The sequence below is a fragment of the Mus musculus genome, chromosome 4, assembly GCF_000001635.26.
Source record: "Mus musculus strain C57BL/6J chromosome 4, GRCm38.p6 C57BL/6J".
Taxonomy (NCBI): Eukaryota; Metazoa; Chordata; class Mammalia; order Rodentia; family Muridae; genus Mus; species Mus musculus.
Window position 1 is genome coordinate 128382558 of NC_000070.6, and position 24875 is coordinate 128407432.

The 24875-nt window shown below is 47.8% G+C and overlaps 1 protein-coding gene across 7 annotated transcripts in view; it reads left to right on the plus strand.

The window, feature by feature from the left end:
- Csmd2 (CUB and Sushi multiple domains 2) overlaps positions 1 to 24875 on the plus strand; it is a 581156-nt gene that overhangs the window by 396053 nt on the left and 160228 nt on the right. For 6 of the 7 annotated variants that reach the window (XR_001784158.2, XR_001784159.2, XR_001784160.2 and 3 more), the window contains 6 exons: positions 372 to 559; positions 1246 to 1434; positions 1628 to 1744; positions 10933 to 11148; positions 12345 to 12533; positions 17744 to 17913. Coding sequence is in view for 2 of the 7 variants with exons in the window: in XM_011240560.3 (XP_011238862.1) it covers positions 372 to 559; positions 1246 to 1434; positions 1628 to 1744; positions 10933 to 11148; positions 12345 to 12533; positions 17744 to 17913 (1069 nt within the window). In the remaining 5 variants the exon portion in view is untranslated. The remainder of the gene's footprint in view (positions 1 to 371; positions 560 to 1245; positions 1435 to 1627; positions 1745 to 10932; positions 11149 to 12344; positions 12534 to 17743; positions 17914 to 24875) is intronic. The other variant, XR_003954975.1, reaches the window with a different exon arrangement.

The window sequence follows — 24875 nt, forward strand, 5'->3', positions numbered from 1 at the left end:
GGTGTTTACTTTTTTATAAATGTAAAAGCTAGTTTTAGTTCTCTATGCCAAAGGGCGGATTTGATCCTGGGACTCTGGTGGATGAACACCCTAGCCTAGAACAGTCTGAACCCTATGAAACCTTTGTCTCTGCATCTTAAGATGGATCCTGGCCCATGTTCTAGAGAGGATTGCAAGTGTACATCCTAGGATGGAGGGGAGAGTCGAGTTAAATGCACTAGAGGAAGACCTTCCATATGATTAGTAAATATATGCTAATTATATTAAAATATCCTGTCTGCTGAAATCTGATTGCCTGGAGCCCTGAGTGAGGCAGGGCAAAGGATGCGTTTTGGATTTCTTAAAACATCTCCATTTGCGTCGTTTGGTAGGTTTAAAACGGAGGTCAACTATGACACCCTGGAAGTGCGAGATGGACGGACATACTCAGCACCTTTGATTGGCGTTTACCATGGGACCCAGGTGCCCCAGTTCCTCATCAGCACCAGCAACTACCTCTACCTCCTCTTCTCTACTGACAAGAGTCACTCAGACATCGGCTTTCAGCTCCGCTATGAGAGTGAGTCTCAGCGGGTGGCACAAAGAGGCAGACAACCAGACTGAATGGGTTGGGGGAAGGCCCCCTGACTGTGTGGGGCCCAGCCTTACTCATCCTAGAACATCATTCTCAGCCTCTCTCACAGGTCATGGGAACTGAGTTACTCATGACCTTCAGGCCAGGTCTCATGTGCACCCCTCACAGCTACCTCTGTCTACGAATAATTGGCTGCTGCCATACCCTGCAAATGTTTGACTGGCCATGAACTTGAAGTCAGTTGGCATCTCCATTGCATCAATCTTCTCTCATCATTTCCATTTGCCACCTCTTGATTTAGAGGGTTAACCTCGCATCATCAGTACCTTCCAGACCAAATTAGGAAGTATCATGAATGTGACTTGAGAACATCGTGAGGACAGAGTCATTTGCTGACTCATGCTTTGTCACTAAGCTTTGATATAGTGCCAGAGTGAACATTCAGTAGACCTGGGCTAAATGTGTGACCCTGCTTGAGAGCCGGGTCTTTCAAATGCCCCACCCTCACCCCCACTACATGAATACCAAGGGCCACATTTCATGAGTCGGTAACTGGCAACTTCTGCCTCTGTAAAACAAGGCTCTGTCCTCCCTCCACTTATAAGCCAAGTGCAGTCCTCCTTGATGACATCACACACGATCTGTCATCATCTGTGGCTTCTCTTTTCCAGCTATTACACTGCAGTCAGACCACTGTCTGGACCCAGGCATCCCCGTCAATGGGCAACGTCATGGAAATGACTTCTATGTGGGTGCTCTGGTGACCTTCAGCTGTGACTCGGGCTACACATTAAGTGATGGGGAGCCCCTGGAGTGTGAGCCAAATTTCCAGTGGAGTCACGCCCTGCCCAGCTGTGAAGGTGAGGCACACCAGTAGGGGGCGATAAAGAGCAGATTCCTTTCCTCCCCTGATAAACCAAGAGCCTGATTCACTGACTCCCTAACACTCATCGTTGAGGTTGGTGGTTTGGGGAGGGGGTGGGTGTTCATGAAGGTTGGTTGAGGGAGCTCTCTGAGGCACTCTGACTTCCTCTGCCCACTTCACTCCTACAGCTCTCTGCGGTGGCTTCATTCAAGGTTCCAGTGGCACCATCTTGTCACCAGGGTTCCCTGACTTCTACCCCAACAACTTGAACTGCACCTGGGTTATTGAGACATCACATGGCAAGGGTGAGTGTCTAAGCCTGCCGCAGGTACTAACCTTGTGCCCAGGACTCCAGAGTCCCAGGCCAGAGCAATTTCTATGAAGATTTCACTACATGGTGACAGCGGAGCTTAGCTTCGTCTAGATTTTCTCACCAATAAGAAAACTTGCAGGAGCTGCACACCTGTCTGAATCACAGAAGCCATTCAGTAAATACTGCTGAGAATCTAACCTCTCAAGCTTTAAGAGGTCTTGCTAGTGGCCAGCATTCAGCATAATCCATCCCATGAGGGGGCGTCACACCCTCATCAGTAAAGAGATGGGAAGCTAGTTCACAAATATATATATATATATATATATATATATATATATATATATATATATATATATATATTAATGTTTTACTACTGGCACAGAGATAAGCACTGAACATAGGACTGTACACATGCTCACGCCCCTATGATGGAGCTAGATTTTCCACCCCTCTTTTTATGTTTTCTTTTGTGACAGGGATTTGCTAAGTTAACCAGGCTGGTCTTGAACGTGTGTCCAAATAGCAGGGATTACAGGCCTGTACTGCCAGGTTATTGTCAACCTGTTGTCTCAGCAGCATCTCTCCGGTGTTTCTGAAACCCTTTGTCCCCCTCCTGTAACCAAAGAAGCCCAGGACACTTTTGGTCCCTCTTCCTCACATTTGCCCTTTGGATTCTGAGCATGGCGGCCCCCTCTCACATTGCTTTCTTCTTTCTGGGAGTGACACACATGTGTTTGCCTCCCCAGCTTCTGCTGCTTCCTCAGTTGTTAGGGAACAAATGAAATCTTTGGGAGTCCGAGTTTAAAGCAAGGGTACTAAGTTGTAAGTTAGTTAGTTATTTAGTTAGTAGTGCATACTTCTGGCCAGTGTTTGTCGGATTCTACCACGTGGCAGACACTGGGCTAGCGATCAGCAGGAAGCTGACTGTTACAGCCTCTACCCCAAGGCTTATTCTGACATCTCTCTAGAGGTGGTTCCTTCACTCTGTGGTTCAGCAAGAATTCTAGCACCTAGGCTCACAGCTCTGGGTTTTCTACCCTGAGAGTAGAAGCCAGTGACAATCACTGGTAATTGTGATGTGTGCCTTTAATAAAAATAAGCAAACATACAAAAAAAAAAAAAAAAACCCTGCTGATCTGGAAGAATTAGCATGCAGAGGATTGGGGGATTAAGGGGTTGAAATAGAAGAGTACCCCACCCCCCAGATACCCAAACCTCTGTATGGGCTGGGAGTGTGCAGTGAGCACACTTGTCCAGATGGGCTGAGAGTGTGAGGTGAGCACACTTGTCCAGATGGGCTGGGAGTGTGCAGTGAGCACACTTGTCCAGAAGTGCACATCCTTTGCTCAACAGGTGTATAGTAAAGAAATGGATGCCTCTGGGTGCGCATGCCTGGGTACACAGCCAGAAACAGACTGCAAGGCATGATTAAAGTATCATTTTAGAGCCATTGAAGAAGCACATAAACAGAATTTAAAACACTGTGATTATGCTCCAGGAGAAGCGCCTCTGTTGGTGAAATGCTTGCAAAGCAAGCATGAGAACCTGAGTTCGATCCCCGGCACCTGTGTGAAAAGCAGGACATGGTGTCTGCCTCACAGCTGTAATCCCAACGCTGAGAAGGCAGAGAAAGGAGGAACTCTGGGCTATCCCTAGCCAGTCAGCCTAGCCAGTCAGCCTAGCCCAGTCAGTCTAGCCCAGTCAGCCTAGCCCAGTCAGCCTAGCCCAGTCAGTCTAGCCCAGTCAACCTAGCCAGTCAGCCTAGCCAGTCAGCCTAGCCCAGTCAGTCTAGCCCAGTCAACCTAGCCCAGTTAGCCTAGCCCAGCCAGCCTAGCCAGTCAGCCTAACCCAGTCAGCCTAGCCAGTCAGCCTAGCCCAGTCAACCAAGCCAGTCAGCCTAGCCAGTCAGCCTAGCCCAGTCAGTCTAGCCCAGTCAGCCTAGCCCAGTCAGCCTAGCCAGTCAGCCTAACCCAGTCAGCCTAGCCAGTCAGCCTAGCCCAGTCAACCAAGCCAGTCAGCCTAGCCAGTCAGCCTAGCCCAGTCAGTCTAGCCCAGTCAACCTAGCCCAGTTAGCCTAGCCCAGCCAGCCTAGCCCAGCCAGCCTAGCCCAGCCAGCCTAGCCCAGTCAGCCTAGCCCAGTCAGCCTAGCCCAGTCAGTCTAGCCCAGTTAGCCTAGCCCAGGCAGTGAGCCCCAGGTCCAAGTGAGAAACTTTGTCTCCAAAACCAGCATGGACAGCTATTGAGGAACATCACGTAAAATTAATCCCTGGCCTACACACACACACACACACACACAGAGAGAGAGAGAGAGAGAGAGAGAGAGAGAGAGAGACCGTGAGTTTAACCATTTTGAAAAGGAATGTTTAAAATCCCATCCATATCTCATCCACGAAGCCCCGTGGATAGGAGCAATAGAAAGCCATGGATAGTCTTAGCCCCTGGTGGGATGTCCCTTTAACAGAGATAGTCCATAAAAGCAAAGGCTGTTGGATTCAATTAAAATTTAAAAATTGATAAGGTTTGTATTAAAAAAAATAAAAGAAACCTCTGTAAAAATGCAAAGTCAATAGTAAATACGCAAAAAAAAAAAAAATCTGTGATGTATGTAATTGACTAAACACTGCCGACCTAATGTGTAAAGAGCTTTTAAATTCTGTAAGAAAACTCGGCCCAGCCCATCAGCCTGAAAAATGAGCAGAGCTATAAACTAACACTTCATAATTGAAATACAAATTGAAAACATCAGCCCCACCAATAATTAAAGACATGCAATTTCAGCCAGTAATGAAACACACTTTCCCTTTCCAAGTCACGTCAGGACGTCGTTATGCACGGTGTGGTAGAAACATGGCTAAGCCTCGCTGCCTCACTTCTGACCAGTGCGGACAAGCCTGGGCTTCTCCCAGCGGTGGTCCAGGAATGGGAGGTCAGTGTGGCCTCTGTAGCCAGCGATTTCATTTCATTTACCTGAACACAAGTCGTAAGGCTGCATACTGTCATATACCTGTCAGGAACAGCTTTTTATTACATCAACAAATTAGGAACTAGGGCTGAGGAGATGCCTCCATTCATACCATGCTTGCTCAACATGCATTGAAGACCTGAGCTCAGACCACCAGCATTCATGTACACAGCTGAGCACAGCAATACATGTAACACCAGAGCCGTGGAAGCACACATACGTGGCTTCTTGGGACACACTGGCCAGCAGCTAGCCAAGTCAGTAAGTGCCAGATTCAGTGGCTCCAATAATAAGACAACAGCATCAACCTCTGCCTTCTACACACAGGCGCATGTGTACATAGTACATGTACGCATGCGCACACAACGAGCACAAATTAACTAGCTAATCCAAGTGAATACAAAATTCCAGAAATGGATTAGATGACTCCAGTTCAGTTCTCAGACTCACTTCGGGTGGCTCCAGCTCCAGGGTATCTGACTCCATGTAACAGCCTCCACGGGCATTGCATCCATGTAGCATGTAAATGCACACAAACACACACACACATGCACACACACTCACAAATAAAAATAAATCAGGAAGTAAGCAGAGAGTATAGGTATGGAATAGAATGCCAGACAGCTACAGAAAGAAATAATAGAGGAAAGGATGTCTGCCGATCATCAGAGACATGCCAATAAGTTAAACAGCAACGTATGGCCCCCAAAGTCTGGTGCATTTATAAAGCAGGAGCAAGGCTACTTGTATCATACATGATCTGCAAGGTCTATTCCACATGTTCATACAAGCTGTCCTTTCTTCATTCTCATCTTTGGACTGCTTTTCTCATGAATGAGGAAGATATCTTATGTAACCACACTATTTGCATAAAGAAAAAACCTGAAAAGAAGATTATTTCTATACATAACCATGTAATATTGAAGTGTCCATCTTGGCTTTGAAGGCCAACTCTGCCCAGGGCTAGGATGGCCCAGAGTTTCTACATCAAGGCAAGGCAGGAACCTCCTGGAAGTCAAGGTAGCCCTGAGAATCCCTAGAAAGACAACGCCAGTATTAAAGATATTCTGTATCAGAGAGATGCATGTTTCTCTGGCTGAGCATCTGCGATCGTGTGAATGTATATGTCACTGTATTTCTGTGTGCGTTTACCTAGAAATCACGTCAGCTCATTGGCTAGTTCGCACAGGCTTGTCTGATGATGTAGACCCTGACCTCAGTGTACCATGATGAGGCAGACAGAAGACAGAAACACTGGAATCTTAAGGCAAGATGCAAGCTTCTGATCAAGGATGATGTCCATGAAAGAATTAGCCAGGATAAAAAGTCTGAGAATCCATGCGAGCCTGTGGTGAACGACCTCCTTAGAACCATACAAAAGCTTCCCCTTACCTTTAGCATCAAACCCCAAGTAAACCAGGCAGAAAAACCCTGGGCTGCAGGCACCTGCTGGTCCCAGCCACCCAGACCTGAGCTGTTTCTAGAATTTGCCATCATCAAGAGAGAGAAGATGGTCCCTAACTTGAACTTTCCTTTTAACCCTCACTTCCATCACATATTGGGAGCTCTTTGAAAGACAGATCTCGGGTTCCCCGTGCTTTCCCTCCCCTGGTTACTCCGAGCACACAGGACCTAGAGACCTGTTTGGTGGTGTGAATTGAAAGGAACTGAGCCCACACCCTTCTCCTAGGCCCTGCTCCTAGACTATGTTGGGCTAACAGACCCCCAGGTTGCTTATTTGAATTGTTCCCAAACAAGTGGATATTCAGGATTGTTCAGCTGCCATATGGCAGGGTTACTGGAGTCATGGTCAGACCCAGGGCATGGGCAGCTTCAGCCACCAGTCCTCAATTGGCCAACTAAGGGAATAAAGTATTGGCGAAAAGCACTAAAGAGGGATTTATTCAATGTGGACACATTGAGAAGAGAAACAAAGAGGTTCAATCACTTCATTCTCTCTCTCTCTCTCTCTCTCTCTCTCTCTCTCTCTCTTTCACACACACACACACATAGAGAGAGAGAGAGAGAGAGAGAGAGAGAGAGAGAGAGAGAGAGAGAGAACACTCCACATCCACTTTTAGAGTCCATGAGATTTGGGGATAAATATATTGCATAGATTGCATAACCATAACCATCCTGGGCAAGATCTGGTCCCACCCGGCACCATTATCTCAGGATCAGTCACCTACAAGAGGTCAAGTTCTCAGAACTGTGTGAGACCTCATTCCTGGAGACAAGTCCCCAGCTGTGGCTACCACCTGGGCTGTAGCTCTTTCCTTCTCCCCATGTGAGATTCCCTCAGCAGGAAATCAAAGTCCCCGGAATGCTCTGTTTCAGTCACGTGTTGGCCAAGGGGACGAGCACGGTCTCTCTTTAGGTTACATGGGGTGAATGGTGAAGGGAATTAGGGATGCAGGGGTCCAGAGAATGTGACTTTTCAGAGACCTCAATGTTAGTTACTAGGAAAATGGGGTTCCCTCTTTGGCGTTCTTAAAATCATTAATAAAAGATTTTTAAAACAGACTCAGAAGCATGAAGGCAATTTTATTAAATTTCAAGGGGGGGGGAACCCCAACAGGACAGGCAAGATGGAAATCCTGCCTGGCAGTTGCAGGAAAGAAGCAGAAGCAGTCAGAAAGCCCAGGGTCAGAAGCAGTCAGAAAGCCCAGGGTGTCAGAGAAAGTAGGCTTAGGACCACTGATCTGAGTTCACAGGGCACAGTTTGAAGGCTCATGCACTCAGGACAAAGGATTGGACCAGGGACACTTGATTAGAAAGAGAAGGGGGCAAACTACTAAGAAGGAACAAGACACTTCCAAGAATGGAAGAGGGGACTAAGGGAAATGTCCCAGAAGCATCAGGCTCCTTATACATAGTCCTTTATAACTCTCCGTGGTCCCTGCTTCTCCCAGCTGTGTCCCTCTCCCCACTCTGAATGTTCTGTTCCACGGATGAAGCCTCGAGGTGATGAAGGGCTTCCAGGCTCTCTCTGCAGATGGGCTCCTTCGATGCACTAATCTTGGCATTTTAGTCTCTAGTACCCATCCTCCTGTCGTACCAGGAATGGCCTCTCCCAACCTCCCAGGTCACCTGAGGATCTGGAGCCCAGATCACCTGTTGAATGCCTGCTGGATCTCTGCTATGTGCCAAGACGGCACCAGGAGCCTAACCGTGTGGCTCTTCCAAGTTGTACCTCACCCCAAGGACTATTTTGCCACCTGGAAAGGAACTCTGCCATTTCCCTACTGCAGCTGAGGGAAGGAACTTACCAAGGGACTCAAGCTCCCGTCCTTCCACAGGCAGACAGACACGTGACCCCTGTGATTTCTGCCCTGTGCAGTGGCTCACGCTACCGTGTGCATCTGTCACACCAAATAGGATTCAAGCTCCAACCAGTACCTCTCTATTTCTATGACAATGTCTTCATTTTCTCACAATGGCCTAAAAAGCCCCCAAGCAATCAGCACAGCTGGGAAACCTGAGGGTTTCAGCTGGGTTTGCTCATCCTTAGACTCCCTGCCAAATGTTTACTCCCTGGGAGAGGCTGTGTTTGCACGCTGGAAGAGCAGGGGCAAGCTGGTGTCTCAGCCACTATTTCTGCTGGTTACTGTGTCTGACCCACATGTTCCCCCCTCCACGCATGGTCATACCTGTTTGCCAAGGGCCATATGGACCCTCACTGGTGAATCCCTCCAATGTGCCCCGTGAAGGCCCCCAGATATAGTTGCTCGTACTCCCCGCAGCCTACAGAGATTGCCCACAGTTGCTGCAACCCTCTCCTTCACTAAGCCAGACCTTTCTCGGCATAAGGCACTAAGCACCAGCTCAGTGCTTGGTAGGGACACAGGACCTGTATCCTTGCACGCATTGGTACTTGGACGAATCCTGGTTACCTAGGTGTGGATTGTTTACACCTCACCACCTCTGCTCATTTTCCATCTCCCCAACTCTCATAGAAACCCAGACATTTGGGGATCTCTAGCTCCTTCCCATCCATGGGGATGCAAGGACATTCGAACACTTTCAAACTCTTCAGCCTTAGGGGCTTGGCTCCAACCACCATTTACCAAAACTGTTGTCGATGTCAGTGATAGCACAGAGGTATGCCACAGGTCAGTGGGGCCTATTCAGCATGTAGACCATGGCCTGGTAGGTCAGCAGGGAGGTGTTTCTCACAAGCTCCCAGGTAAGTGCCATATTGTGGGTCCATAGCTCACACACACAGTAGCAAATGGACCCTGTCCTCATCACACTACATGGCCCATGGACGTACTGGCTCACGCATATGCTTTCACATAGACTCACCCAAACAGCAGAATCAGGACAAGCTCAAGAGCTGTCTGTTGTTGATTTCCTTCTGTTCCAGCAGCTTCCTCCTCACCCTCCAGCCTACCACCTACTCTTGTCCTCTAGCCTGAGAGGCTGCATCCTAGAGTAGGAGGCCAGAGTCGCCTCTGCAGTCAGAGGGCCTAGGTGCAGCTCTGCTTACCTATGAGGAGGTCCTTGGACAAATGACTTCATCTCTTTGTGCCTTGTTTTCCCCGGGGTACAAAATAGACATGGAACAGATCCCACCCACATTTTAGGGTAACTGGCGTATCTGTTTCTCCAGCTTCACTTCTAGCTACTAAGGGCTGGCCTCGGGAGCAAACAAGACAGCAAGAATAGTGGCAGCAGGGGCATCAAAACTCAGTGAAGAAATATGATTGTGTTTCCTTTGCTTTACACTCGTAGTCTTCCCTCCCCAACCCTGACACTTGGTAGGTGCCAAGGACATGCGTCCTCATGGAAAGTGACACACAGATACATTCCTGCTGCTGTCCAAGGGCACTCACATCCCCTGTCTTCCCACTCTCCAGTTCTCTTTGCTGCATCGGCCCCACCTCTGTCTCATGTAATTTCTTCAGCTTCTACTTCCCCATCTTTGACACTGCAAACTCTCCTGGACCCGCTATTCCAAACTCATGGCTTTCGATGCCACCTTCTGCTGGTGACTCATATCCACCTCTGAAGTCCCACCTGAGTCCTGAACTCCTGGTTCTCCTTTCAGCTCCTCACTGGAAGCTCAGACGCCACCCAGGCTGGGTTCACCACCAGAGCCTCTGCTTTGCTCTCTGCTGCAGCTGCTTTTTCCCAAGAGTCCCCTTCTCCCCTCTGCATCACATCTGCCACTGCTTCCAACCCAGCTGCCCGAGATTCCTTAGCCATGTTTGCTCTTGCTGCTGAGCAAGCCCCACCCCCAGTCCAGTGCAAGCAGCCATCCTTGAAACTGACTTCTCTGCCTCCCCTCATCCTCTTTCTGACTACCATTGTACTATAACAAAAGTCTGGCCTGGGCTGGGAGGGGCCAGCCATCTTATTAACTCCAGCGAAGTGCCAGATCTGTCCCCAGTTTCAGGTCCAGTTGCTTCCCCTAAAGATACCCAGCTACCCTGCTGCTCATGAAGCCCTGAAAGATAGGCCACTCCCTTGCCAGGGACAATCTTCCTTGCCTTAACCTACTGAATGACTGGGAGACCTTCTGAGATTCGAATTAAGCATTCTCTTCTTTGTAAAGCTGTCTCACAAGCCTCTCTTTCTGCTACATCGTTTAATCTACTACTTAGTTATATGTGCATGCTTATGTGGGTGCATGTATGAATGTGCGTGTGGAAGCCAGAGGACAGTTGGGTGTTGCTCCTAGAGCTGTCCACCTTGCTTTGTTGAGACAGCATCTGTCACTGAGCTGGGGTTCACAGACTGGGCTGAGCTGGCGGGTCAGACAGTGAGCATTGGGAATCAGCCTATCTCTGCCTCCCCAGCTATGGGGTCAACAAGCACAAACAACCACACTCTGACCGAGCACATGGGTTCTGAAGATCAAACTCAGGTCCTCACAGCAAACGTTGTACCAACTGAGCTCTCTCCCCAGCCCTGCTTCCTCTCCCCAGCCCCGCTTCCTGCTGTAGACTGCTGTCTAGGCTCCCATGACAGTCTGGTCTCCAGTCTAGGGTCCATCCCTCACTGTAGGCGTTTGTTTAACACGTTGGCCTTTCCCTCCTCCTCACCCTGGATCTCACGCATGGTACAGACTCTACAAAGACACAGTGAATGCTGTGAATCAATGCAGTAGATTATCTGCAAACGTCCCTTGCGTGTGCTGACCGCTGGAACAAGGAGCTTGACTCCAGCCCCCTGCCCACCCCAGCCTGCGCCTCTGCTCTCTCTCCCCTCTGCAGGCGTGTTCTTTACTTTCCATACCTTCCACCTGGAGAGCGGCCATGACTACCTCCTCATCACTGAGAACGGCAGCTTCTCCCAGCCCCTGAGGCAACTGACCGGCTCGAGGCTGCCAGCCCCCATCAGTGCCGGGCTCTATGGCAACTTCACCGCTCAAGTCCGCTTCATCTCTGATTTCTCCATGTCCTATGAGGGATTCAACATCACCTTCTCAGGTAATGTGTGTGACTGTCCCTGGGGAGAAGAGACCAGGGAGCCATTTCTCTCTCTCTCTCTCTCTCTCTCTCTCTCTCTCTCTCTCTCTCTCAGCTCTTCAATGACCTCAATGCTGCAGGTGAAGATACTTAGCTTAGACACAAGGATGGACTTCACGGGAACAGTCTTGACGTGTGTCAGGAGGCTCATTCTCTGACTCAGGATACACTTTGAACATGCCCCCCCCCCATACACACACACACACACATGGCTGAACTAGAGGAATTCACAAGAGTCCCTTCCTTCTTCAAGAGTCCCTGCTTGACGAATTTCCCATGACTCACTCCTGTTTCACAGCCCCAACAATTATAGAAAGAGATGAGAGTCACTGTATCTGTGTTTCAGTCCCATTCAGCATCTGCATCTACGCTAATCTCAGAGTGATGTATTTTTAGCTCTGGATTTGGGAATCCTGAAAAGAAGGCTCTTTCTTGGCATTTGAAACCTTTACTCCTGTTACCAGCTGTCCCCTCCACCCTCATCCTGAGGTACCCAAGGTCTCCCGCATCAGCAAGACAGAAGGACTGATGGACTCCTCCTTAGCCCAGCTTAGCCTCCTGCTGCCCTCTGAAGTCCCCAGGCCACCAGCCTGAGCTGGCCTGGCCAGTAGGACCCTCCTCCCTACTATACAGAGCACGGAGCATCGAGAGACAGTCACATCCTCACTAAAGACATCACGTATGCCCTTGGCCCATCATTGCCACCTACCCTCCCACTGGGCTTATCATTGGCCACAAAGCCAGCCTTGTTCAGAGAAAACTTCAAGAGAAGCGTTTGGAGTCAGGATCCTAGTGCAAGTTGCTCAAAGCAGGATCACAGATCCTGACTCCCTGAAAATGGCTGGTTGTGTGAAGCTGGTTGGTGCCTGGGGAAATTCCAGAGCACCTGCCAGGCCCAGGTTTCAGGTTCAAGTGGAACCCCAAAGTAGGGGCAGAGGGAGGACTCTCAAAAGTCCTCTGTGGAGCACTTCTCCCAGATTCTGAGCCTCCCAACATTTCTCTCAGCCTGAGCCCTCAGGATGGCTCTCCTTTTCCCCACACTTGTTGGGAGCTAGCACGCTGTAGTCTCGGATTTTTTTCCTCTGGTCCTTTTCCCTGGTGCTGGGGCTGTCCTCAACTGTCTCCAAGACTAACACTCCCACTGTCTTCCTCTGCAGAGTATGACCTGGAGCCCTGCGAAGAGCCCGAGGTTCCAGCCTACAGCATCCGAAAGGGCTTGCAGTTTGGTGTGGGCGACACCCTGACCTTTTCCTGCTTCCCCGGGTACCGTCTGGAGGGCACGGCCCGCATCACGTGCCTGGGGGGCAGACGGCGCCTGTGGAGCTCGCCTCTGCCAAGGTGTGTTGGTAGGTGGTCACGTGCTTTCCTTCTGCTTCCCTTATTGGGCGGGCCAAACTTAGAGCGAGGCGGAGGGCTGCACCCGACCGGGAGGCTCATGGGCCTGGGTTGAGGATCCATACAGTCACACTTACCTGCAGGGGGACCTTGGATGCGTAGTCTAACTACCTCTGTAAGATGCAAAGGAATCTGCTCTATGGCCTGACCTGGCCTTTGCCAAGAAGTTTTGATAGGCTCTGGGTGCAGTTGACCTCAGTATGTCCACCTCCAGCCATTAGCACAGGCTCTAGCTTTCAGATGCCTCTTGCAAAGCAATATGTGTGTGTGTGGGGGGGGTGGCTAGTGGAGGAGAATATATATATATATATATATATATATATATATATATATATATCCTTTACTCAAAAGGACTCTCAATCGAGCTGTGTAGAGCTATCTGCTCTTGGAAAATCCCTAGAAAGACTCTTCACCCAGGGAGGGGGAAGGGCAGGAGCTGTGATCAATTATGATGCACCTAGTATACCCCAGTCGAGCTTCTAGCTCCTGGAGATGAAAAAAGTCCTCACCACAGAGAGAGACTCCCCATCCCTCACCCCACTCAGTGGGGAATCCACCAAGAACACACAGGTGTGTATATACTGTGTAAGCAGAGAAAGTGACGGAGGAAGGCTGCTGCTTTGTGATCGTGGGCAGGAAGGACCCCTCTAGTGAAGGGTGTTTTAGCAGAGATGCAGAGGAGCTGGACATGAGGAGGTAGCATGGAGCAGACCTGAGCCACAAGGCTGCTTGGTTTTTGAGGAACAGCTGAGAAGGCAGCTGGACTGGCAGCTGGGCGCAGGTGGCAGAGGAACTGGAGATGGAGGAAGACAGGGAGTGGGCGGGGCATTGGCACTGGACTGGCCTACATTGCTGCTAGAGTCCAAAAGAAGGTTGATCGGTGCTCTGGGCCCAAAGGGAACAGAAAGTAGGGTGACACCGTAGGAGGTGGGGACAATTGTTACTATGGATGGAGGTCTATTTGCTCAGTGGCCTCAGTGCTGAACCCAATAGAACACAGATGAATCAGTGAAGAACTCACTATGCTCTCAGGTAGCCATGGAGCTCTTAGAAAACATAAGGAACAGATCAGAGCATCATGCGTCCATTAAAACAGAACCCAGCATCACCAACACTCATGAGGTGCTAAGGTTAAGGCTCAGCGGTAGAGAGATTGCATGCAGGTTCTCTAGTTCAGTCATGAAGTGGAAAGGAAGAGAGAGACAGAGACAGAGAGTGGAGAATAAAATAGAGGGAGAAAGAAGACAGGGAGGGGAGAGGCAAGTAGAAGAAAGGAGAGAGCTGGAGCGATAACTCAGCCAGTCAAATGTCTTGCAAGCATGAAGACCAGGGTTCCATCCCCAGCACCCACATAAGAAAGCCAAGCATGGTAGCACACACTTGTAATCCCAGTGCTGAGCAGGCAGAATCAAGTGGATCCCTGGGGGCTGGCTGGCCACCCAGCTGAGCACCTTGTCAAGCTCAAGGTTTACTGGACCCCGTCTCAAAAACAACCCAAAGTGGACAATAGAACTGACACTGACCTCTGACTCCTACACATATACATGCGCAAGTGCACAAACACAACAGGAAAGGAGGAAAGGTAAAGAGGTAGCCCTCACACCTGTGAGGTCAGCCCTGCCCTGGACAAAGCCATGGAGCCCGGAGCTCCGCAGAGGACAACTGCTCAGGCTGGGAGCTGGGCCAGGCCCTACTGAGCAGGCACACAAATCATGGGTCTCTGCTCTGCCAATCACTAAACCATTAGTACCACCAGACCCTTCTGCCTGGCTTCCTCATTGATAAAATGGAGCTAACCACATCTGATGCATTCTGGATGAGGTGACATCGTCCCCATAAAGCCACAGGGAGCCATGTAATTGTCACTCTGCCAATAACATCTTTATCATTTTATTTATGGATTAACGACTTATCATTAGTTTGTCAATAATATTTTACAAATTCAGAAGGGAGAGCAATCAGACAACAAAGCTGCAACAGAATTCGCCCTGGGGGAGGTCCCGTTCAGACCTGACCACCAGCAGCTGCCCTTGCATCTGGAAAAGCCCCTCCATGAGGGCCTTGGAGAGAGTTCGTCTCCAGTGGGGCTTCCCAGGCCCCCCAGATGCTCACCCCGCTAAAGCTCCTGCCTCTCCAGTCTCATTATACCAACTCATCCTTTAACTCATTATTCCAATTACTGTTTGTTCACGACACCGCACAATATTTTCATTATTGCATTTGTCTTCTGTTTCACATGGTATTAATAACACGCAGCGGTTATAATCACCTCTAATTACAACCAGCCCTGCAGCAGAGACTACTGCCAGAGTCATGGCAGGCCTGCCCACCCATGGGGGTGCTTCTGCTTGCCACCTTCACCGTAAGACGTCACTTAGATGATTTAGCCCACTCTATGCCACCAGGAGCATTCCCAGCCACGGAGTGTACAAACAGCCCCGAGCTCTAAAACATGGTGTGACAGGGTGATCCAGCCTCTGACCTCAGGGGCGCCTGCATTTGATGTGGAAGAGACAGCCTTGACCCTGGGAGGGAACCCCAGTCTGCAATAAGAGATGCGGTCCTGTCCTTGGAAGCCCCAAAGTGACGGAGAAGACCTAACCCTCCCCCTCAGGAGCCTCAGACTGATGGATAAAATACAGCCCCTGCCCTTCCTGAGACCTCGTCTGATAGGAGCGGCAGAAGTCACAGATGTCCGAATCAGCAGAGGTTCTTTCTTGGGCATGTGCCTGTTTGCTTCTCTGCAGCGCTGGTTTGTTTCCATTTACACCCATGTTTGGCTTCCTGTGGCGTCTGCTCATCTCCCCTGCCTCTTTGGAAACTCTCCCAGAAGCAAGTGTCACATCCCTTCCTCCTCTTGTCCCTTGTCTTGTACCTAGAACCAAGGCTCTGGCAGGGAGTCAGGACCTTGCCATTGGGCAGGGACTGGCCGCCTCGGAGACACAGCAGTCCTGGGTGTTCTGGGTGAATGGGAAAGACAGGGAAGTCTTGCTAGGCCAGAGATTGGACAAAAAGCTGGAATGCAGGAAGCTGGCGCTGGGAAGACAGTCTAAAGTTCTGCCAGAGACCATGTTTGAGGAAGGCGGCTGTCATGAGCTGGGCAAGGAGCAAGGGGCTTGAGAAGCAGTTGGGGCATCGTGAGCCTGATAGCTAGAACTTTCCCATAAGAACCCTGATAGCCCCAGAGCAGATAGGATACCCAGTGGAGGCGGATAAGCTGCAATCAAAGAGGAAGAGCTACACTGAGTGAATGTCCACCATGTGGGCCACTCCCTCTGTGCTTTCCCCGTTTCATACATCAAACCTTACATGTTCACTCTCCAGTCTCAGAGGATACGGTCCGGATAAAGAGCGCCCAGGGAGCTGCTATAACTTCTCTGCCTCCATTGTGTTAAACTGTGCACAGCCTTCAGCAGCTGCCCAAGCCTCATCCGAGGGCACCCAGGAATTATGCCCTTTAGGAACATGCTTTTGGAGACTGTCAGCAGCTGTGATCCCACTGTGTCCACCCACCTTTCCCCTTCAGTTTTACATCCCAGTTTTACATCCCAGTTTGGCACATTTATCTGATATTGTTCATTGTGCTCACTGGCTGTGTCAAGTACTCAAGGGACCCTGTCTCCATTGAGATAAACAAGGTCCTATCCAAAGTCTTGGGAAACTAAAGCAGAGAATAGAATAGGGGCCAGGGAACAGGGCCCGCTGACAATTAGAAACTTAGTGGTGCTTAGTGGTGACTATGTCTACCTTCAAAGAACTAAGAGTAGTTTTGGGGACAAGCATATGACAAAGACCATAGAGACTCTGTTCTGAAGGTCTCTATGTGCCCTGTGGGTGTCATCTAGCACACTCCTGGCTTAGGGGAACTAGAGCTGGCTAGTGGCCTCTTAGTGGACCTGAAGGTCCTTCCAGCCAAGAGTAAGGACACAGAGAAGCGGCAGGGGAAAGTGGCTGTGCCACCAACCACCGCAGAGACATGCTCCAAACCGCCCATCTGTCCAGACAAGCAATGAGCCTGCCATCTGGACTCCCGTTTCCATCCTTCTGGAACCTGACTATTTTTAGCCCCATGCCTCTTCTGAGATCGGAGTATGGCCACATTCCTCCATTCATCCGTTTACTCAACAAATATTTATCTTACAGATGTGAGCCTTGGAAATGTACAGCTTCTTCAAGCGTGGTCCTGGGCCTCATGTAGCTCAGAATTTGGCTAGGAGATGAATACAAATGACAGGCAAGCAGGGAATAATGTGGCAGGTTCCTTAACACAGGGAGTTACAGAGAGAGCCTCACAATTAGTAATTTTAGAGAGGTCCCCCCCAGCTATGCCCTGCCACCAAGCCTGAGTTAGCCAGGCACTACCCACTTGTAGAAGAGATGGAAGTGTGACAGTTCCCCAAGGAATTATAAGACAGGGAAGGGGGTGGAAATACTAACAACGTAAGGAGAATGTGTGATGCCTTCTATAAACACAGGCCTGAGAAGAGTGGAAAAGACTGTTTCTGCAGGAGAGGAAACACGGTTTCCAGAGGCAAGATGGTTTTCTTGATTGGTGCAAGATGCAGAGGTTTGATAGGCCTGTGCAAAAACTTTCTCAGAGCCTCAGGCCCCTAACACAGGCCCAAGGTGGTAGCATTCCCAGCCCTTCCTCTTAATGTATCGACACTTATGTAAACTAGGAAAGAAGGCTTATACTTGCCTCAATAGTCTGGCATTCATGGCTCTTGCCTGAGACCCTGGTAAAGTGGTTGTGGTGTTTTGCCTGTAAGGGCTAGTGATTATTATTCAGTCTCATTACTTCCTAGTCCCTGTCTTTGAATACTTAAAGTTCTCCTCTTTCTAGGTTTGGCTGTCTCCTTCTCTAACATCCTTCTGTTGCTATGATACCAACAGATGTAAGGGACCAGTGCTTTATAAACTAACGCAGTGAAAGAAGAGGGCATCCAGTGATATGTTTTCTATTTCCACAGAAAAGGGACAAGCAAAGAAAGAAAGATGAAGAAAGCAGGCAGAACTGTAGGCAGGCTAGAGCTGGTAAAAATTTGGTAGGCTGTCCTAGAGAGTGTGGGCAAGCAGACAGCCTCAGCATACCCGTGAAGTTATTATGCAGAGCTTTCTGTGTGAGTGGGTTAATCTGTGGATATTCTAATTGTCGTTCCAGCGGAGTGTGGGAACTCAGTCACAGGCACTCAGGGCACTTTGCTGTCCCCCAACTTTCCTGTGAACTACAATAACAACCACGAGTGTATCTACTCCATCCAGACCCAGCCGGGGAAGGGGATTCAGCTTAAAGCCAAGGCATTTGAGCTCGCTGAAGGAGACCTCCTCAAGGTAATGGCAATTGATTTCCTACGGTGTGTAGGTAACCATGTGCAAAGGGTGATTTCTTCCCCATCCGTCCCTGTGTGCATGGCCCAAAGTCCCCACTTCCCCCTGAGTCCTGGTGGGCATTCTCACCTGGGAGGACAAGAAGACCAACACTTCCCCCTGAGTCCTGGTGGGCATTCTCACCTGGGAGGACAAGAAGACCAAAAAAGGTACGAGGTGTGGGTTAACACTTCTTAGGAACTGTCTGCCCTCACAGATGTATGAGTGGACTGATCAAATGATGGGGAGATGGCTCAGTCAGTAAAGTGCCTGCTGAGGAAGCATAAGGAGTTTGTGTCCACACAGTGTGAAAGCCCATCAGTGTGGAGCACAGCAGTATTCTGGCTGGCCAGCCTAGCCATTCAGTAAGTTTCAGGTTCAGTGAGAGACCCTGCTTCTAAACAATAAGTAGAAAAGTTACAGTGGAAGGCATCTGCCACTGACGCCACCACACACACTCAATACACGAGCACATACCCACATGCACAGACACACAAAACATGTATTTACACATGTAATATATATTATACATATATATATAAATTATATATATTTACACATGTAATACATATAATATATATATATATATATATATATATATATATTACATGTGTGTGTACATACATACACACACACACTTTTTTTAAAAGGTGATGAAGTCAGTTGAACCAGTCAATGGATCAGTTTTTTGGAAACTATGACCTTAAATCAGAACAATTAAGAGCTCACAGAACATGTGTGCATGTCTATGGTATGTATACATACATGTACATACATATATATTACATATGTAGTATATTATGAGAACACATGTATATATGTTGTATACAGTATATGAATACATGTATGTATATATTGTGTAGAGTATATGTAAGTACACATATGTACATGTTAGGTGTATTGTCTATGTACTGTTTGTATAGACATTATGTGCCTCTGTACATATTTTGTGGATAGTGTATGTGTGAGCACATGTATGTCTATTATGTGTGTACATGTTTGGGATATGTAGTATATAAATGTGTGTAAATGTATGTAAATGTGTATATGGTACATGTGTATACATGTTTGGGTATGTACATTCTTATGTTCATTTCCACATGTCTGTGAATGTGTGTCTGGCCTGGTACATCTATTTCACTTGCATCTGCACCGCACATCAGCATGCTTTGTGCACATGTGCTTACATATGCTTTGAGCATGCAGTAGCATCACTGTAACAATGGCCTCTGTGTGTCAATGGGCTGAAGGAAGCAAGCTCATTAGGGAAAGAAATGGCAAGGCTCAGATGATAGAGGGAGTTATTAAGAGCCTGAGAGACATCTGTCTTGGATTTCTTTGTGTGTGCTTAAGTGGCAGCCGCTGATAATGTGTAGGGAATTCGTGTGTGGGTAATAAACAGTTGAACTTGGAGAATGTACTAAAGACCTGCAGTAATAAAATGGATTATATGGAAAGCATTGCCCAGATTTAGTCAGTTTCATCCTAAGCCAAGGAACTTTACTAGCTTATCCTAATACGATTTCATTCTCAGCAGCCAGAGAAATACCGACATGAGGAACATTCAGAACAGCCAAAGGCCATTACTCTGGGAAGTAGAAAGAGGAGCCATTAAATGACTGTCATGTTTATGGACAGTTGGTACACTGACCCATCCCTGGAGTCTGTTCTCTCTCTCTCTCTCTCTCTGTCTCTCTCTGTGTCTCTCTCTCTCCCTCCCCCCTCTCCCTCTCCCTCTCTCTCTCCCTCTCCCTCTCCCTCTCCCTCTCACATACACATGTACTTGCTCACTCACTGTGTAGGTGGGAGTGTTTCTCATGCTTACCTCACTCCTCATAAAATAACTGAAGCACATATAAAATAACCTGGTGGACATTGAGACATGTTGGTGGCTCTCAATACACAACTACACACACACACACACACACACACACACACACACACTTCCCTGAAATTATTGAACCCTCTAGAGCAGTGGCTCTCTACCTGGGGAGGTCACATATCAGATATCCTGCATATCCGATAATTTACATTACAATTTATAGCAGTGGCAAAAGTACAGTTATGAAGTAGCAACAGAAATGATTTTATGCTTTGGGGTCAGCACAACATGAGGAACTGTATTAAAGGACCAAAGCACTGGGATGGTTGCGAACCACTGCTCTAGAGCAAACTTATAGAAACGAGAAAGCAAAGAAACTGGGTTGACATTGTTTGTCCCTTTCCTGTCCTAGCTCTTCCCACAACCCTCAGGACTCTTTAACCTCTTAGAAAGAACTCAGGACATCAATATATAACAAAACTGTTTTAGAACTCAAAGAAACTGGCAGTCATAGCTTCCCAAGTGGGACTCAGAGCTGCCCTGCAATCACAGTCAGCAGGAGTGCCATGCCTGCCATCTGGTCTACCTCAACATGGCTATGCAAGGAGTCCAAAGCATGAGAATTGCCCTTAACAACCTCTTCCCCTTGCCTTGGTGCAACTGTCTCACCTTCCACGCTGCTTGTATGCTCCTTACCTGTGCCTCCAGCATTGACAGGTGCAGCCCTGAACAGACATGAGAATCTGTCACCTTCTCCACACTTTATATGTCTCCCAAGATAATACCAATGGATTTCATGCACTTGACTGATCTCCCAAACCTGAAGGCTTGTATTTCTGACTTGGCATGTTCTCCTGCATATGTAACTTGTGACCTGGTCATTACCCTAAAAGCTAAAATTTCTCTGAAATTTAGATTAGACCACCACCCATTCTCGTTTGTTTTCTGTTGCCACCTCACTCTTTTGATATGATTCCTGCAGTTGGTCTTCCTGCCACCCCAATATGAGTGAGATAGGAAGGGCCTTAAAGTAAGGTAGTGCAGGACAACTCCCAGCTCAAGATGACAAAGAAAGCACATATACATAATTACAGACTACACAGGTTCCCATTAGACTAGCTAAAGGGAAGTGAAGGGAGGTGGTCTCAGCCCTGAAAATCAGGTGAGGGTGCCTTTCATAGACAACCTAAAAGCGTTTTCTAATGTATTAAAGATAAAGACGTATCTGGTTCTCAGTTCTCCAGGCTGGAAGCCCAGGAGCATGGTGCTGCATCTGAAGAGGGTTCCCTTGCCTCACTGTGACATGGCAAAGGGTATCCCCTAGTGACTCCCAGCTTGTGAACTAAGTATTCTAGATCCCAAGAGAGGGCTGGAGAGATGGCACAGTGGTTCAAGTATTCCCATACAAGCATGAGGACCTGAATTTGAACCCTAATACTCATGCAAAAACAAAAACAAAAACAAAACAAAACAAAACAAACAAACAAAAAAAAACAGGCATGGGGCCATGGACTTGCTAAACCAGCACAGGCAAAGTGGAGGCAAGAGGATCCTGGGACTCTCTGGCCAGCCATCTTAGGCTGATATGAGCCATTAGTGAGTTCCATGACCCAAAGAGAAATACCAGAAAGCAAGGTGCATGGCTCCTAAGGAATGATATCCAAGGCTGACCTCTGGCCTACACACACATTCACACACACATGCACCCTCACTCTTACACTCCCACCCACACCTGCATACACACACATTTTTAAAAAGCCTAAAGGAACATCCATGCTCAGAAGAGGGTAAAGCCATTTTGGGGGACAAGATCTCAGTTCTCCTCAGTCTTCAGTATAAGTATTAGGTTTGAGAGACAACAGAGCCCCCAATTCTATCCTTGTATGACATCTTACCTCTCTTTGGCTTCTGTTGACACTCCAGGGAAAGATGATCAAGAGCTTTCTGGCTCAGTAGAGAAAGGGATGCCAATAGCCCCAACACTCCACCCCTGGAAATGCTTCTGTGTGCTGGGGCAGCTTTGGCTCAGCTCCTGTGGTCCCCCTTAAAATCTAGGTGGGGTTTTATTCTCCCATTTCCATTGTCCCTCTGCAATGATGTGCCAACAAGGAAATTAACCAAGTATGTGTGAATATTCAGCAGATGAGTAGGGGACCTGTCTGAGGGATCAGAGCTAATTGCCCCTCAGTTTGCCACAAAGAACAGAAACATACTTTAAAAGCTCCTAATTGGTATTCTTCACAGGAGTTGAGAGAATATTGTATTTATGGCACAAAATAGGCAATAATGAAAACAGAGCTTTCTCAGATGAGGAAAGATTGCATGGAGATGAAAAACATGATCATCCAATTAAAACACCGAACAGAGACAATGAAGGGGGGTGGTAACACTGAAAAATGAAATCAGCTCATTACAGGACGCTCATGGGAACGTCTCCACATCTCAAAGGAAATGAAGAAGGGGATTCTTTTGTATTAATGAAATGTTCAATCAATCTACAATAAAATTTGATGTGCCAAATAACATGACTACTAGAAATGTTACACACACACACACACACACACACACACATATATATATATATATATATATAATTCACTGCAGCAATTTCTGTGAAAAACTTGAATATACCTCTGTGAGTCTCTGATATGTTACCCACTTGAAAGATAAACAAGGGCTTAGTGACTTGATTAACATGACAGAATGAATTCAAAGAGAGACGAGAAAAGACAGATGCCTGTTTGTCTATTTACTTGCGTGTTTTGGAGCATCTCCAGGTGTAGTCCCCAAACTCCAAACTCTACATCCTTTTGCCTCAGCCTCCCATATGCTGGGATGGCAGGGACATACACCCAGTCCAGGAAAAGATGGTTTCTAAAGAAGAGGAACTGGGCATGGTGGCTCAAGTTCCTGGGAACTAAGCAAGAAGAATGTCACGAGTTCATGGCCTCAGCTACTCAGTGAGCTCCAGACCAACATGAGCTACCTGATTGCGATCTCATCTCAATCAATCAACCAATCAATCCATAAAAGAAAATAAGGAAATTACTAGGAAAAAACCTACTAGCAGTAGCATTGTCAGCAAAATCAACTCTTCTTTTTTAAAGTGACTAATAAAATAAACCTTGCAGGACTGATCACAAAGGGAAGTGATGGATGTATAATACCGGAGGGAAGAGGATATAAATATAGATGTGGTCTGGATTATGGTAATAAGGAAATAGGAACAGCTGTGAGCCAAGAAATCAGAAAGCAAAAGCAATGGAAACAGGTGTTTGGTAGATTAGCAAATGCTAATGTGTGGGACTGAGGGGATGGCTCAGCAGTCAAGAGTCTCTGCTGATCTTCTACGGGACCCAAGCTGAGCTCCAAGCACACATGGCTTACAGTTCAAAACTGTTTATACCTTCAGCTACAAGAGATCCAGCACCCCCTTCTGGCCTCTGCTGGCACTGCACTCACGTGCACATACCCACACTGAGATACACGTGACCACATCATTAGAAGATTTTAAAAGCACTACTATTGGAAAGTGAGAACTGCTGGGTGGTGGTGGTATATGCCTTTGATTCCCAGAACTCAGGAGGCAGAGGTAGGTGGATCTCTGTGAGTTTGAGGCCATCCTGGACTACAGAGTGAGTCCAGATCAGCTAGGGCTGCAGAGAGAAACGCTGTCTCAAAAAAAAAAAAAAAATACTGCTACTAAGAAAGAGGAGGAGTAGAGAGAGAAGGAGAAGAAAGAGAGAGAGAGAGAGAGAGAAAGAAAGAGGGAGAGAAAGAAGGCAGGCAGGGAGGAAGGAATGAAGGAAGGGAGGAAGGAACGAAGGAAGGAAAATAGAGAAAGAACAAGTGAACCCAAATAAACCAGAAGCTATTTTTAACAAATTAAAACTCCTTATATCATCTCCCCAAAGCTCCAGGCCAGGCCTAGTTTACAGGCCTAATCCCTACAGTATTCAAGCTGCTCCAGAAAAAAATAAAAAAATAAATAAAGATAGACCTTTGGATATAAATGGGACAAAGTGAAAGCATGGGTGTTAAAGAGAGGAAAGGAAGTTCCCAGAGGCCAGAGGAAGGGGGCAGTAAGGAGACAGGGATGGCCACAAGGTGCAGAGCCCTACCTGGGGAGAGGACTAGGCTTTGCTTTGGGAATCTATCACACAAAGGGATGGGAGAGTCCATGTAAGAGATTGCATATCCCACAATCTCATAAGGAATGAGCAGCAGGGATGGAGTGACGGCTCATTCAGCAAAGTGCCTGCCACACAAGCACGAGGACCTGAGTTCAGATCCCCAGAGCCCACGTGAAAGCCAGGCTCTATCACACTGGTGCATGTCTGCAGAGTGCTACGCTGGAACAGGGAGCCCCTGGCGCCTGCTCGCCAGCCCACCTAGCCAAGTTGGTGAACTCTGGTACAGCGAGAACCTCAGTCTGAAAGAAAGAAGGGAGGGAGGAAAGAAAAGAAAAGAAGACAGATTAAAAAGGAAAGAAAGTAGAAGTTAGAGCTGGGTGTGGTGGCACACACTTAATCCCAGCACTCAGGAGGTGAGTTCAAGACCAGCCTGGTCTACATAGCAAGACTATGTCTCCAAGGAAAGAAAGGAGAAAAATAGAGAAGACTTAAAAAAGACAACACACACACACGAGAGAGAGAGAGAGAGAGAGAGAGAGAGAGAGAGCAGTAGGTGAGGTGATGGATATGTAATTAGCTTCATTTACTTTTTTACCTTTCATTTATAAATCACAGCATCACTCCATATTCCACACGGATGTAGCCCGTCAATTTATAGTGTAAAAGCTAAAAATTAAAGAACAAAACCAGAAGCATGGCCCTATTAGGCCAGTCTTATTTATGATCATTGATCTGAAACCCCCTAGACAAAATCAGATTGAATCCAGCCAGCATAGCAATACAAAGATAGCGGAAGCAGGCAGGATGCCAGGCTGTGAAGCCGTGTCAACCCCATAGAAAGCATCGTGATGTTATTATTTAGATTCCCTGCGTGAGGCTGCCACTGTCTAGATCTAAGCCCTGGAAACACTGAGACTTTCTTGTGCTTCTGTCTAATATCTTAGGAATGGGTTAGAAAAAATGTGGGGGAG